The following is a 16,336-nucleotide window of genomic DNA, read 5'->3' as shown; positions in this document are numbered from 1 at the left end:
ACTCGAGCCGACTCGTGCAAAGCGCCCATCGAGCCCGGCCGAACGCTTGTCTCGCGGCCAATAACGGCGCTCTCGGCTCATTTAATCAAGCTGCGCTGTCCAAGCGAGCTCAACTCCGGGCTATTGCTTTCATTCAGTGGGTCAAGGCTGTAAAAATAGCTACCTCACGTCTTCAAGGTCGGGCTGCAAACCAAACATAATATCAGCGATTTGAACTCCACGCACAATGTCGACATAGGACGATGCCTGTTGTGCTTGACCATAACTTAGCAGACAGGAAATTTGACTTTACATACACACAGGGGTCCATTACGTTGCTATGTCTGTAAATGAATCTGAATGTACATGTAAATTGGATTTGTTTATTATTGTAATCCCTTCATATTATATATAGCAAAAAAAAAAAAAACGCAAACGTATGGTGCTCCACAGGGTTCAATTCTGGGGCCTCTGCGGTTTTCATTATAGTTGCTGCAAAGTCATATTTTGTTTTTATTTTTTTTATGCACATAGGAAACTGGTGTGGTTCAGTACCTTCCAAAAGGCTAGAACCACTGGTCTAGTACTAACCAATGCTTAACTCATTTGTTCCCAATAACGTGTAAAAACCTTCTTTTTTTTATGTTTTAAGTGTCCCAAAGACGTATTTATACGTTTTTTTGTTTATGCTAGAGCATACAGAAGGCTTTGATGCAGCCTCTCAACTGCAAAGAACGGTTGCAGAAATGGTAGTTATTACACAAACGGCCAGCAGGTGGCAGCAGAGCAAAGGAGATCAACCAGGGCCATGTAGAAAAAAAGCTAAATTACTTTTAAATAGATTTGTGAAAACTGATGAAACTTATCTCTCTTCTAATGCTAATTGCTGCAAAATGTAAACAGATAGAAACATACTTTTTTTCCTGATGAAAGAAGAGACTTTAATCGTTATTTTGATAGGTTCCATGCTTTTATAGCAATTGAACACAATTTTCTGTGGGCCTTGCAAAATCAGTCAAAATTCAGTAAAACAGCCGGGAGCGAACAGGATTGCTTCTGTGAAAATGGCTGGGAGTGAATGAGTTAATGAAGTGTTAAAGTCAGTTAGAGTAAATATTCATATGAAATATGGACAGGGGTGGCCATGTTCGGTCCTCGAGAGCCCTAATCCAGCCTGTTTTCCATGTTTCCTCTCCACTAACACACCTGATTCATGATCAGGATCGTTATTAGGCTTCTGCAAAGCTTTCTGATTAGCCAATCATTAGATTCACCTGCGCTCAAGGAGGGAGACGTGGAAAACAGGCTGAATAGTCTTGAGGACTAAACTTGGCCACCCCTGACCTAGGACATGAACATTAAAGAATCAAATGCAAAACTGTACAGCAGTATTTAACTCATTCACTGCCATTGACGGAAAAAGACGTCAATGTCAAATCTTTTTGCTGGCCTGGCAGTGAATGTGTTAATCACACGTGGTTTTTCACTCAATTTATTATTGGTTATCTGTGTTTTCTTTCCCAAGCTACTTGATAACTGATCGGATGGAAATCCTGATTGTGTAAACCCTAATTTTGTGCAAAAATATCAGTTTGAACGTCCTTTATACATGCGGTCAAGCAAGATGTCAGCATACCTCATTGACAGCCCATGTTTTGCTTAAGAAGTACCAGCATCAACCGGGGCGACGCAAGATGGAGACTGCAAGAAAATAATATACACAGCAAGTTACATAACGTATGTGGACTCACATTCAAAGTTGTTCACTTGTTTTCATGAAAAGTCACTGTCAACTATGACTGAACTCGAGCAGATAACCAGATAACGGCAGATTATGAAATCAGACTATTAAGTGGCGATGACAGAAATAACAGCAAATAGAAATTAGTACAACAGAGAGATCATCAGTCACACGCACTAAGCGCGTTAACACAGATACGAGTTCCTCTGTCTCACTTTGCTCCGCTGCTTGCTCTCTGCCTCGCGCAATTACGCCTCCCGCGGAGCTCTATGCAAGCGTTAAACGAAACATTAGCACCTCATTTGAAAAATAAAACGGCGTCTCACAAGGACAGGCGCTAATTAACCAGCTGAGAAAACTGGCAATCAACACACAGAGGGGACGCATGCTTTTACGTGCTGCATTTTGGGTGACTAAATTCAAAAAATACAATAAAAATAATAATATTAATAAGAATTAAAAAATAATAATTAGTCATGTAACCGTGTGTATTATTATTATTATTGTGTTTTTAAAACAATATTGTTATTGGTGGTCCACTGTCAACAAAGTAACTTCCGCACAACCTTGAATCACTTGAACTCAGCCCCGCCCCAGCCGCCCTGTGATTGGAGGAGCGCGTTTGGGGGCGTGCCCCGGCAGCCTCTCGTGTATATATCCGCCACTTGGTCGGCTCGCCGCTGATTTACATGAGAACCAATAATAAAGAGGTCGCCAACGCGCTGAATGCGTTTCTGCGAAGGACAAGGCGAAGACGCACGTTTTGCTGAGAGTCGAGGATTTTTGTGTGTGTGTGTTTTTTTTTTAAACGGACTGGTGAAAGGTTACAGAGAAGAAGACGGTGGATGGATTCTGCTTTCCTCTCCTCTTCCTCCATCTTGACTGCTTGCTCGCCGCACTGAAGGCTGCCTTCTCCTGCTGCATTCAAAAGTATAAACACTCGCAACTCCATGCAAGCCCCGCGGAGACGCGAGATGGGCTCGCCGCGTGAAATCTGACCGTGGAGGATTTATTTGGATCAACGCACGCGCAAAACGGGAGATGGAGCTGCTTGGGATTTACCTGCTCCTCTCCCTCGCCCTCCTGCCCAGATCCAGCTGCACCACCGCTAAGGAGATCACCTGCCAGGAAATAGTCGTGCCCTTGTGCAAAGGTATCGGCTATAATTACACCTACATGCCCAACCAGTTCAACCACGACACGCAGGAAGAAGCGGGACTGGAAGTCCACCAGTTCTGGCCCCTGGTGGAGATCCAGTGCTCGCCCGACCTCAAGTTCTTCCTGTGCAGCATGTACACGCCGATCTGTCTGGAGGACTACAAAAAGCCGCTCCCGCCGTGCAGGAGCTTGTGCGAGAGAGCCCGAGCCGGCTGCGCGCCCCTCATGAGGCAGTACGGCTTCCCGTGGCCGGACCGCATGAAATGCGACCAGCTTCCGGTGCAAGGGAACTCCGACACGCTTTGTATGGACGACAACAGCACCGACTCCACCACCGTGTCGCCCGCGCTCCCCAAGCCGACTCATCACCCGGCGAAGGGGTCCAATCCGCCCAAAGTGAAGCCAGGTCGGCTCAGCCCGCCTCGGTTCCACAAAGCGGCCGCAGTGGCTTGCGCCGGTTGCAAATGCTTGGAGCCGATGGTGGCGGTCAACACGGAGCGCCACCCGCTGTACAACCGCGTCAAAACCGGCTACATCAGCAACTGCGCCATGCCGTGCCACAGTCCCTACTTCACCCACGACGAGCGGGCTTTCACCACCTTCTGGATCGGATTGTGGTCGGTGCTGTGCTTCGTGTCCACTCTGGCCACTGTGGCCACCTTCCTCATCGACATGGAGCGCTTCAAGTACCCCGAGAGGCCCATCATCTTCCTCTCCGCCTGCTACATGTTCGTGTCGGTGGGCTACATCGTCCGGCTCGTCGCCGGCCACGAGAAGGTGGCCTGCGGCCGGGACCTGGACGTGGAGCACATCCACTACGAGACGACGGGACCGGCGCTGTGCACGGTGGTCTTCCTGTTGATTTACTTCTTCGGGATGGCCAGCTCCATCTGGTGGGTCATCCTGTCGCTGACTTGGTTCCTGGCGGCCGGGATGAAGTGGGGCAACGAAGCCATCGCCAGTTATTCGCAGTATTTCCACCTGGCGGCGTGGCTCATCCCCAGCATGAAGTCCATAGCGGTCCTGGCGCTGAGTTCCGTGGACGGGGACGCGGTGGCCGGGATCTGCTACGTGGGCAACCAGAACCTGGACAACCTACGCGGGTTCGTCCTCGCCCCTCTGGTGATTTATTTATTCATCGGCACCATGTTCCTTTTGGCCGGATTCGTGTCCCTGTTCCGGATCCGCAACGTCATCAAACAAGGCGGCACCAAGACGGACAAACTGGAGCGGCTCATGATTCGAATCGGGGTCTTCACGGTGCTCTACACGGTCCCGGCCACCATCATCGTGGCGTGTTACTTCTACGAGCAGCACAACAGGCAGTACTGGGAAATATCCCACAACTGCGCCAACTGTTTACACGAAAGGGAGCGGACCAGGCCGGACTACGCCGTCTTTATGTTAAAATACTTCATGTGCCTTCTGGTGGGCATCACATCCGGAGTGTGGATCTGGTCCGGGAAGACTTTGGACTCCTGGAGGACTTTTTGCACCAGGTGCTGCTGGGGGAGCAAAGCCACCAGCGGCTCCATGTACAGCGACGTGAGCACGGGCCTGACGTGGAGGTCGGGCACGGCCAGCTCGGTGTCCTGCCCCAAGCAGATGCCATTGTCGCAGGTTTAAACAAAAAAAACAAAACAAAAGCAGCTTATGAGGACTGCTAATTGTTTGGGAGATAACCCATCACACCCTGTCTTAAGCAATTTGCATTGTAATGAACTGCTGCTGGGGAGAACTTTGAGACAATGTCCAGGCATTCACACAGGTTTAATTCCTCCCTGTTGATATGAATTAGCTCATCTCCAATTTTGGGGGCATTACTTCTTAACAAAGCATTTTTTTTTAATGAAACATTTTTCTACCCATCTTGTGCCAGTCAAGTCAAATATGGTTTAAATTAAGCCTTAATAGTGCCTGTAGCACCCTATAATCTATCAAGTAAAACTTCACAGCTAATGTAATATTTATTTCCATTTTGAGTCCAAAGTTCTACATTTTGTCAATTGAGGATCTGAGACTGTTATATACGTTCACAGCACAAATAGGAGTGTTAAAATGTTGGTTTTGTTTTGAGAATGCAAAAATTGGGGTGGTCAAATTTTTGTTTGATATATTTCAGAGTTGATTTCAAGTGCATTTTTAACCTGTCTGATTTAAATCAAGGTCAGTTAATCAAAGTAAGCTCCGCCCACTTGATGAGACCGTCTCTGCTGCAAAGACTTCTGGGATATGATTTAATATATATTATTGGGGTTTATAACATTTTTGATTGAGTTAAGTGCTAATTTTATTACATTTTTAGGCCCTATTACGTTTTCAAGAAATTATTACATTATAGGGTGCTACAGTGCCCCATATTTTTGTTTTTGTTTTTTTTACGGGTCATTCATTTTGTAATTTCAAAAATGTATTTATATACTGTACATTTATGTATATAAAAAAAAGTTTATAACTATTGTAAATTTGTAAAAAGTGTAGATGTCTTTTTGTGGGAGAGCAAAAAAAAAAAGACTTCTATTTTGACAATAAAACATTTGATAAATTTGAAAAAAAATGGATTACTTCTGGGGGGTTTTGTGTGTGTGGTCATCATTTGAAGGACGACATCCCTTTTAACCATCAGAAAGTAGTAATTAGAGGCAGGGGTTGAGTTGGAGAATCTCCATGATTGTTCAAGTCCTCTTCACATGCCCGCAGAAGCCCACTTTCTTAATTTAGTAAAAAAAAAAAAAAAAAGGGGGACCCGGCTGAATGCGGTGTAAATGCGGGGAACGGACCCTTTTCATCCTCGAAAACTTTGATCTTTCTTTTCCAACCGCGCCGAATAAAGGTGCTGAGTGTTAGGAGTGTCCGTCTGATGTGCCAAGGTTCCCCTAAACGTCCCCATTTGGAGGCTTTGATGGGCATTCTACAATTCAAAGAGCATTTTGGAACCCTTGCTTCTTGGGCGATCGTCAGGACTGAAACCTGCCAGTGCCCTTGGATCTTGTGTGTGCGTTTTTCTTTTTCCTTCTCTTTTTTTCGGCAGGCCTGAATTGAAACATCTCCCCATCGGGCTCAAGCTGTGTCAGAGAGTGCAGAGGCCTTGACGTGAATGATTGTGAAATTGCAAAGAAAGAGCCACAGGTGGTCTGTTCACATGATCTCACATTTTAGGAGCGTCTAATTGAGGTCTTTTTTTTTGGTAACAAATGTATCGTGTTTTTGGACTTAATTAAGCCTTCAAGGTTTTATACTGTAACTTTAGAAATGCTTTTGATTAGCTCGTGTTACAGGCAAAGCCTGGGACAGCTAAATGACGTAAGGGGAGAACCAGGAAGAGCGGGAAAAGAGTCACCTTTTCTGCGGTGAAAAACAAACAAACAACAAAACTCAAACGTCCATCTTTACCTCATTTCATTAAATCATTATATACTTTCCTTTATATAAACAATACGATCTTAGCACGAATAGTATTCACATTTTCCATCCACCTTGAACATTGTTTACATCTGCCATTACCGCCAACAGCTCAGCCAGATAAAGCACCAGCAACTACTACCACCTACTGGACAAATAACATAATTACATTTTTTTTTTTTTAATTCTGCCGTAAAACCACATATCCATGTGCAAACATTGCCATAAATTATCTGTCCACCACAGAAGCATGCACAGTCTTGTAGCTGCTCATACTCTATAATTATCAAGCAACTGCGCTTCCGACACTGATTTGACAAATGCAGCTGGGTGTTGTAAAAGCTGCACTGGCTAAAATCGCACAAAAAAACACAATTTAAACAGCTTTAATTCTTCTCGACATTTTGGTTTTGAAACGTGGGAGTCCGGGTTACATTTTGGCGCAGGCCACAGTTTCCGTGGGTGTATTGTTACCCTAAATCAAACACATATCAGCGACCTCTGAGTTGGCTGACCTTTCTAGATTAATGTTGGAACTTTCCTGACCTCCAAGCTCGGGCGCTTATTCCCAATTGGGTTGTTGAAATGCCAGATGTTGGAAAAATAAAGAGAGTTTATGGGTCTTATAGTCTGCATGACATTCAAAGGGTGTTCCTGAATCTTTTTTTTTTTTTTTTTAATTGAGGCCTCACTATTTTTCCTTTATTTCCCCTTTTTTAACTTGAAAAGAAATACAAATGGAGCACAATTTCTCAACCTTTTCAATGCTTAGCATGACCAACTGACATCAGTTGGTTAAAAAAAACTAAAATAAAATTCACTAATAGTATTTGTTCAGGATCCTGACCTGCCTTTGTCTTCCTTGGGCGTTGTCCCGCTCTTCTTACAAGCTTTTTTTTTTTTTGTTGGTCCTAACAGTGCACCATACTGCCTGCTCCAATCCCTAATTTAGGCAAAGCACAAGATTAAAATGTTAAAAACTGCATGTTACAATTAAAAAGTAAATACACGTGTTCAAAATGGGAGTGGGAAATCCTTGCAATTTAAATTGCTTCACTTGTTTTAAGGTAAGAGTGTCGAAATGAGTCAAAGTGGAATATTTTTCAAACTTAATTATATACAGTAATGCACTTTTTTGATATGTGAACATGTAGATCAAACAGGTACTGAGTTTATGCTTTGAATTTCTATTTTTAGTTTATCAATGCTAGTTCACAACATTGTCCGCCTGAGGGCGCTATTGCTATTGAATGATGCGTGCACGTCCCATAACAAGGAAGTCGTCCACTTTTTAGTTTTTTTTTTGTATTTGTTATTATTATTGCGCCCAAAGCATTTCATGTTTGTCTTCACCTTTTTTTTTTTTTTTTTTTTTAGGAGTACAATAAATAAAATATATACTTGTCTACTTTTTAATATTGGCTCCAAAAACAGATTTAGAAATAAATAAAAATAATAATAAATACATAAAAATAGGATACAGAGTATCAACGTTTCCATGATGTCTGTTAATAACACTTCCACCATAGCAAATCATTGTTTTTAAGTTTAAAAATAAAACCTCCCAATTGGATAGAAGCTGTACTGTAGTTTGTTTCCACACGAGGAAATGCATTCTAGTATTTGTTGCCGGGTTTCAATGGGGGCATCCTAGCAGGTTAATCTGGTTTGATTTGCATTAAAAAGAAAAAAAAAAAGAAAAGAAAAAGAATAAGCAATACAACAGAAACACCCTTCACAGCCAGATTTAAAATGAAGGATACGCTGATGAACTCAAAGGCAAAACGGCATCTTTGGTTGAGATTTGTTGCAATTTATTACAAGAAAGTGTAATATAAGTTATGACAAAACACTGGCGTGAAAAATTTGTACAATACCAAAGAGCAGCTGAAATTTCAAGTGTAAAATTCATTGTGTATTTCACATTTTGTGTTTCTAGAGGACAACACAATGCTAAAATTCCATAAAAAAACATTGGAATATATGACAAAAAATAAAGTGCAAAAAAAAAAAAAAAGCTGAAATTTCTTAAATTATTATATACAGTACGTTCCATTTTTGCACATCACAGGTGAAAAACTCAAGTTACAACTGAACAAAAAGATTAAACAGCTGTTAAGACGTTCTCAAAATAATTGAGCAGGATAATTACCGTAAACGTGCGAATTAAAACACCTATAGGCCATTAACGCAACACAGTCAAATGGAAAAACTGTAAGTATGAAGGCAAATGTGCATTATTGGTCCCAGAGCTGGACTGGCCATCCGGCGTACAGGGCAGATGCCTGGTGGGCCGGCGTCTTTTGGGGCCAATGCAGTGCTTTTTAATGACAATTTTCCTGAATTTGATTCCAGTCCAGGAGACTGGCCTACAATTAATCTCATCCATGAATCCAATTGGAATACAGACAGAAAACTGAACCAACATCAGTCAATATCAGTAGCAGAACTGTGTTGGGCCGGGGTGGCCAAAATTTCAAGGTGAGCCAAAAATGGCTTCAATTTGACTCCATTTTGACCGCTAAACTTTTGAACGCGAATTTTCCAACCGTTCCCATGAAGCACAAGAAGGTGCGGCATAGCAACACCTGTGATGGTCTGAAGAAAACACCCCGTGGTCGCTCCCGTCCTGTGTGAGTCAAAGGGCCGAGCATTGTGAAGATAGGCGAGTTCGAGGAGGCCTGAAGCTTTTTTTTTTGTGTGTTATCACCTTCCAAAAGCATCCAAAGATCAGCAGAGATCATCTTACACAAAGACGACTCTCCAGGCTGAATGAAGCGCGCGCGAGCCACTGATTTACTACGGGGGGCTCCGCCCATGTCGGCATGAAGCAGGTGAGGCTGCCAAACGCGCCGCTCACTTCGGCTGAGGTGACTGTTTGCATTCTGCGAGACGGTGGGGGTCTGACCCTAAAAATCTGTGCTTTGATCAAAGTGAAACCATAGCTGACATCCCGGAGGGCAATCGTGGTCCTTGCCGGGCTCTATTTGTAGCAATGTTGCTTGGCCTTGAAAAAGAGTGACGAGCTGTCACTATAAATACAGAAACTTATTGGAGTATACGCTTTATGATCGTGGTGTCCTTTGACTTCTGACGGACTACGCTTACTCTTAATGGTATCAGAACCTCAGCATAATACAGTAGTCCATTGACTTACAATGCCAAATGGAGCTTACTCGCAAACGGTGGCGATGTACCTGAAGCTTGCTCGTTACATATGTTAGTAATAGAGGAAGTGTGCACCCGCTTTCCTTTTTTTTTTTTTTATATGTGCACCCGCTTTCCATTCAAAATGAGATGTCATATAAAGAGAAATTGAGTATCAGCACAGGCTATATTTTCAAATCCATTTTATGAATTTATTCCTTTTGTAACGCAAGGCTTTGATTCATCAAGCCAGCACCGCAATGTCCAACCATGCCTGGTTCGAACCCAGATAAATCAAATCACATTTTTATTAAATTAGAAAATAATGAGGCAGAAAAAGTGTCGAATATGACACACTAAGAACTGCATCCACATTGGTACGAAAGTTTCACTTTCAGATTTTATTGGAGCACCTTTTTGCTACTGTCAGAATTTGGGTTTTACATGAGCTTCCGCATTGCCTCATATTTCTCTCCAGAAGCAGGCATGACGGTGGGGGGGCCTTCTTGCCCCCTCTGATTTATAGCGCTATGGTAGTAAAATGGCAGACTAGGATAACATAGGTGGTAATAAATGACTTTAAGGCGACGACTAGCAGCTGCTAATGCGGCGGCCATTACGTTGAAAAATGAAGCGCACGAGTGATTTCGTCCGATTTCTACATTTGCTTGACGCCGCGCATTAGTGTGCGTCGTGCTAAAGTGACGCGTGATTGGCTTTCTGCTCAATCTTTGCAAACTGAAAATAATCCGCAGAATTGGGGAAAAAATCAATCAATAATAACACAAACTGCAGCCAAGGAGCATATTCGGATTTTATGAGCAGTGTTGGACGATGCTTGATGTGAGTTGTTGCACTTTTATAGTGCACTGTTTGACGTTTGACATTTTCAAAAGCAACTATAGTGACACACAATTGCTTCTCCAAGGACCAACACTCAATCAGTCAACCACGACGGCTAAATCATAATTCAAGATCACAAATAACAGAAAGCCGTGATGGCGTAATCCACATTAAGGTTATGTTGTAAAATAATACAATAAATTTCTACTCGTAACTAAATCATGACATTTTTCGCCATTTTTGTGTGTGCAAAGTTTTTGTTCATATTTAGTTCCTCCAAAATCTAATTGTTTGCGGTTAATAACAATAATAATAACAATGATAATAAGATTATTATAACAATAATAGCAATATGGGATTTTCAGTACCACTTTTTTTCAGACTGATACCGATACTCATATCGTATGAAGTGAGGTGGGACAAGACTGCAGTCTACTGTGTCTATACCGTATACTGTATTTTCTCTGATCATGAGGCACACTTAAAAATAATCATCTACAGTGGGCCTTTGAACCCAGAGCACTTTATATATCAGGGGTGTCAAACGTGCAGCCCGCGGGCCAGATCAGGCCCGCAAAGGGGTTTAATCCGGCCCGTGAGATGATTTTGTAAAGTAAAAATAAAATAAAATAAAAAATTTTAATTTTGGACTAATTAATCAGCCGCCCACAATCAAAACATATAAATTTGTAATTTCACAAGCAGTCCTTAGATGAGCAATGCAACTTGTACGGGGAATCATCGTGGATGTTATTATTTTACACACAACTTAAAGTTACGGTTTGCTGAGTATTATTATTATTATTATTAATATTTTAATCATACACCGACATAAACGTGTTAAATATGACACAAATTCAATTAGAGGTAACACAAATAGATACGACAAGGATTAGCGTCCTTATAACGTCAATACCTCAGTTGCTCCCAAAAACGTTTAAATATGTTCTATTTTAAAAATCGAATCGGGGAAAAAATCGAATCGGGGAAAAAAATCGAATCGAAAAAAAAAAAAAAAAAAAACTCGGATCGGGAAAAAAAATCGAATCGGGAAAAATATTGAATCGGAAAAAATCGCATCGTCAAAGATCGAATCGTCAAAAACCGAATCGTCAAAGAGCGAATTTTCATAAACCAGTTTAAGAAAAAAACAAAAAAAAAAAACAGTATATTTATTAGTTTTTTTTAATATTACAAAAACGTTAGAGGGTAAAACCCTTTTTCACACAGCGCATTCGTATATACAAAACCTCATAAACTTAAACAACACCAAAAATACATAGAGACATCCGATGAAAATCGTATAGACACAAAATATAACACGTAGCACTAGCGGTAACAAAACTAGAAACAGAAAAATAACCGTTTATACAAGTACACATCTGCAGGAGCTAAAACAACTTGCGCACTCTGCTCATGAGAGTGCCACCAACACCTTCTCTAACCCTAATCCTTTTTTTTTTTTTTTTAAATCAGTACATTTATTAGTTTTGTAACACAACAAAAACGTGAGAGAGGGTAAAATTCTTATGTACAACAGCTCAAAAACATAAAATACATAGCTCGACGTCCATCTTGCAAATGTGAAGGATAATTGTTTTTGCTTTGAAATCATTTGGACAGAATGTTTACGGATGTCATAGAGGTCTCAGAGAAACTGGTTGTGCGTTTAGTCAGCAGAGGCGGTGCGGGGGGTGGGTCCATACCTTATGATGTCAAAGAGTGCCAACAGCTTGTTTTCTCAGGTTGGGAGGGTCTGGTGCTTGTAGAGCACAATTTCTCAGAGAGGGGAGACTGGACTGTTAAGAAAAAAACAAAATCAAACAAAGGACAACGATGAGAGTCCAGATGATAATCGATCACGGGGGAGACGGCCTCTGTGATTTGTCTTCAGAAGCCGAGCAGCTGAACATGTGTGAAACTTTGCCAGAGTCGTCGGATCAGAGATGGCCGATCTGAGGCGGTTGATTGGATCAAGCAAAAAAGTTTGGATAATGGTCAGTGCATTGACTTGTTTCGCACTGTTGAACTGTCAACCAAGTTAGCGTTTAGCATTAGCTAAAGTAATAACACAACCACCTGTCACCAGATTGATTAGGGATTAAATTTGTTATAAATAGTTCCTGATGATAATTTATTTTATATTTACTGTATTTTCAGCAAAATTGTAGTGTCCATTTTTTTTTATTTTTATTTTGGTCACCCTAATCTAAGTATGACTGTAAAAGTCAAAATAACCAAAGATGGCCGCCAAGGCTCCTGACATAAACTTTGACCTCAAACGCCAAAGGCGCCCCAAAGGAGGATATACAGGACAGGCCATGACCTCTTGATATCGTGGTCCAGACTGGTGGAAACAGGTGAGCGGTACTTTTAGCTCAAGGTCAAAGTGCGCCCCACCCAATAAGGCTTAAAGCTCGCACATCTTCCCCTCCACTACTCGGGGGAGTTATTCTTGCCGCAAGATATTGTTGCTTTGAATCAAAGGGTGTAAAACTCCAGCTCCAAAGAGACGGCAACACGATCTGCCGGCAGTGTGTTGATGAACCGCAAGTGACGTACAATGAGGTAGAATGGTGAGGGATCCAACAGTTGTTGCCACTATGTAAAACTGGATCTCAAGTTGCTCTCACATGTTAGTCTCATCTTGCCTAAGCCTGCAAATACAGAAAATTAAGTCACACCCACTCGGATCTTTTCTCCTGACCTTCATTGTTTGAGAGTTCCGCGCCACTGCCCAGTTCCACCAAAGTGAACTGACCAATCCTCCTTGTTGTCGTGGGCTCATCTTTCTTGGGTCTTGGTGACACCGCAGGGTGAAGCCCAAGGTCCCGCCTGGGGGGCGGTGGAGGTTTGAGTCTGCTGCGTTTGTTAACGCAGATGGCTTTGGAGGTCCCGGCTGGCTCTGACGGACAGAAAGGCTGCTCGTCGGCTTCCGTCTCAAGTCGACCAGGAGAGTAGCCATTGTTTCCGTTGGTGTTGCAGCCCAGAGGTTGCGAAGGATGAGGAACAGATCTTGCGTCCCGAATTATTTTGCAAGAACCCCTGCTGCCTTGCCGTTTCCGGAAACTCCTTCTTTGACCAGCTTCCGTTTCCAGAGCTTGACAAGCCAAGGAAGAATTCGGATCCGGGGTCCGCAGCAAATCGTGCTCGTCCTCAGAAACGCGCTCCATCAACTTCCTTTTACTCTTCTGCCTCACGGAGCGCTTAATTGCGCAAATACAATCCAGAGCGTTTAGGAAAAGGGACAAGGCGGTCACGCCAAGCATAAAGTTGAGCATCGCGGTCTTCTCAGTGGGTCTGGAGATGTAGCAGTCCACTTGGGTGGTGCACGGAGGGTGTTGGCATAGAAACCGCCTTGGGATGTAGAAACCAAACAAGTAGTAGTGTGCAGACCCAAATCCTGCTTCCAGCAACGTCCGGAACATCAACTGAACTACGTAAGCGCCTGTGAAGCATCGGCGGACTGATCCTCGCTCTACTCCTGGAGATTTTTTTCCGCCAGAGGTCTTTACGGACAGCTCCTGCTGGATCTGTACAGTTTCACCTGGACCCAAGGAACTCCGGCTTACAGCGAGGCCGTTCGACACCTTATGGATGACGTAGATTGTAAAGACGACGTAGGGCAGACTTAAGGTGACGAGTTGTACGAGCCAGAAGCGGAAATGGGATATCGGGGAAAATATATCGTAGCACACGTTGGCGCAGCCTGGCTGGATGGTGTTGCAAACAAATCGCTCATGTTCATCCTGGTAGAGAGGGTAACCGGCAAGGAGCAGGATGAGGACACGTAGAAAGATCATCACCACGAGCCATACTTTGCCTGAATTCAAAACATTGCAGGATTAGAAGTGTGCTGAATTTGTAGTTACAAACTTAAAACTCGTCTACTCACCTATCAAGGTTAAGCTTTGATTGAGAGAGATAAAGATGATTTCCGAAGGACTGGATCCCGCCATGTTTTGTCCGCTCAGAGTCAACCAAGTTTTGGGCCTCTGGCTTAATTCTCCTTGCATTTGCCACCTTTTGTTTCCTTCTGCAGAAAACTCAATGACACTTGCTTGGACAAACCCAAAAGCAGGTGGAACATAGTCCAAAATCTTGGTAGCTAAAATCCAACACGATCCATTATGAGTTTCCAAAACTAGCAGGTGGAAACCAGTGGAAATGCTCCTCAACTCCGTCTCCCCAGAGTCTCCTGCAGACAACTGGCAGTCCTGAGACAACAGAAGACGAGAGCGAGCCCCATTGTGGATCTATTCTTAACGTGCTAGCAAAGGCACGTCGCTGTCCTGCATGGCATTGCAGAGATATTTTGGGGCCGCAGGAGGTCCTTACAGGAAGGCAACAGACCTCCAAGTTCCAAATTCAAAGCAGGTTCAAACGACAAAAAGCATAAAAATGGAAACCCTTTGCTGCAGTATTGCATAATAAATCTCAGCTAATTTTGTTTTCTCTGCTTTGCTTCTGAACACATTGAGTTGCCTTGTGTAAGAAATGTGCAATAGAAATAAAACTTCTTTTGCCTAAAAAGTTGTGTCAGTCCATTTTTTATCCTATTTGGGTTTTAGCGTCCAGGATTTATTAAACTGCAGCAAAGGGTTTGCATTTGTTTTATGCTTTTCCTTGTTTGAACATCCTTGACAGTGTCATCTTAAAATAATAACCCACAAAGAAACCCAATTGTTAAAATCGTTTTGTGGGTTTTTCAACCCCAAATGCCTTTTGACCCAATTCGGGTTATTTTTGACCCAACTGTTTTTACAATGTGATCTTAAGGACCAGATTTAACAATAACAATTAGTAAGCAACACTCCACTTAATTTGACCCAAAATTCTGTATTTTTCTATGTATGATCGGTTACAAAAGTGCTTAAGAAACTGCTAAAATTAAAAAAAAGAAAAAGGGGAAGAAAAAAAAAAAAAAAAGTCTCCGTGCCGTGCCTTGCTCACTGACAATTCCTAAATGGATGCAAAATATCTAACGAAACAATGTAACAACCTCTACAAGGTGCTGTAGTCAGACTGCCCACCTGCTCTTGCAGCTGTTCACAATTTCCCATCTGAAAGGATGAACACGAACAGATGATACCTCGCTATTTATTTCACTGAACAGACCGGCGCGCCATTATTAAAACTCATTCACTGCCTTTGACAAGTATACTTGTCAATTGTATTTTTTAGAGCGGTACTAAATGAGGGCGAATCTGAGCATGCTCCACTGTAAATATCAAACTTGGAAACAACTTTACTGATGCCCAACCACCGGTAGATGACATCATTGCCCCATTTTATAGGAAATAAACACAGTTTCAGAGTCCATGGGAGAAATGGCTGTATTTTGGCAAACCTACATTTTTCTGCTGTCAATTATAAAAGAACGGGACGGGACAAAAAGTAGGGAGTCTATTCTGTTATTTGGTAGATTCGGTTTATATATAATTATTGAATGTAATATCACGTGAGTATTGGAAATGTAAAAATTTTCTATAATGACTGGCAGTGAATGAGTTAAAATGAATGAGTTCAACATCGAATTTACATAGGATTGCTGACGTTTTTTTTTGTTTTGTTTTTTTACGTTTGTTTAAGATACAATATTATATTTGATTCCTCAAAAAACAACAGGAACCACCTTTGTGTGTCCCCCACTTTGGTTTGACATCTTCTCTTCTGACACCTACTGGTCAGAGGCAAACATAACACGGACTTGAATTTTTGCTGTCACACACATAAGAATCATTATCCATCCATCCATCTTCTACCGCTTATCCGAGGTCGGGTCACGGGGGGAGCAGCTTTAGGAGGGAAACCCAGACTTGGCTCTCCCCATCCCAAGGCGTTCCCAGGCCAGCCGAGAGACATAGTCTCTCCAGCGTGGGTCGTCCCCGGGGCCTCCCGCCGGTGGGACATGCCTGGGACACCTCTCCAGATGTGGTCATCCAAATAATGTGAGCTACTGAGCTTCTTCATCTAAGGAACAACAAAATCATTGCAACAAAAAACACAAAAGGTTTTTGGTAGCTCCCATTTTAAATCTTTATACTTCATAATCTTTGAATGATT

The 16,336-nt window shown here is 42.5% G+C and overlaps 2 protein-coding genes and 1 long non-coding RNA gene across 6 annotated transcripts in view; 1 reads left to right on the top strand and 2 right to left on the bottom strand.

The window, feature by feature from the left end:
• LOC144009231 (uncharacterized) overlaps window positions 1-2,077 on the bottom strand; it is a 231,410-nt gene extending 229,333 nt beyond the window's left edge. For all 4 annotated transcript variants that reach the window (XR_013280864.1, XR_013280866.1, XR_013280865.1 and 1 more), the window contains exons 1-2: window positions 1,936-2,077; window positions 1,616-1,680 (exon numbers count right to left, since the gene is read on the bottom strand). This is a non-coding gene — a long non-coding RNA (uncharacterized LOC144009231). The remainder of the gene's footprint in view (window positions 1-1,615; window positions 1,681-1,935) is intronic.
• Window positions 2,078-2,416: 339 nt separating this feature from the next.
• fzd8a (frizzled class receptor 8a) lies at window positions 2,417-5,381 on the top strand. The gene has a single exon (XM_077508828.1). It carries the CDS (start codon window positions 2,762-2,764, stop codon window positions 4,502-4,504), a length of 1,743 nt encoding a protein of 580 aa, XP_077364954.1. The 5' UTR covers window positions 2,417-2,761; the 3' UTR covers window positions 4,505-5,381.
• A 5,960-nt stretch (window positions 5,382-11,341) lies between these two features.
• Window positions 11,342-16,158, bottom strand: gjd4 (gap junction protein delta 4). The gene is made up of 3 exons (XM_077508829.1): window positions 16,036-16,158; window positions 14,166-14,487; window positions 11,342-14,093 (listed from the first exon to the last, which is right to left on the bottom strand). The coding sequence occupies exons 2-3, from the start codon at window positions 14,284-14,286 to the stop codon at window positions 12,949-12,951; spliced, it is 1,266 nt and encodes a 421-aa protein (XP_077364955.1). The 5' UTR covers window positions 14,287-14,487; window positions 16,036-16,158; the 3' UTR covers window positions 11,342-12,948.
• Window positions 16,159-16,336: the final 178 nt, after the last annotated feature.

Source organism: Festucalex cinctus, chromosome 20 (genome assembly GCF_051991245.1).
Source record: "Festucalex cinctus isolate MCC-2025b chromosome 20, RoL_Fcin_1.0, whole genome shotgun sequence".
NCBI classification, from domain to species: Eukaryota; Metazoa; Chordata; class Actinopteri; order Syngnathiformes; family Syngnathidae; genus Festucalex; species Festucalex cinctus.
The sequence above is the reverse complement of the archived record's forward strand: the minus strand, read 5'-3'. Positions and strand labels throughout refer to the sequence as shown.

Coding starts and splice junctions, on each gene's coding strand:
- fzd8a (XM_077508828.1), top strand. CDS start 2,762: ATGGAGCTGCTTGGGATTTACCTGCTCCTCTCCCTCGCCCTCCTGCCC.
- gjd4 (XM_077508829.1), bottom strand. CDS start 14,286: ATGCAAGGAGAATTAAGCCAGAGGCCCAAAACTTGGTTGACTCTGAGC. Junction 14,094..14,165: donor TCAAAGCTTAACCTTGATAG/GTGAGTAGACGA, acceptor TTTTGAATTCAG/GCAAAGTATGGCTCGTGGTG.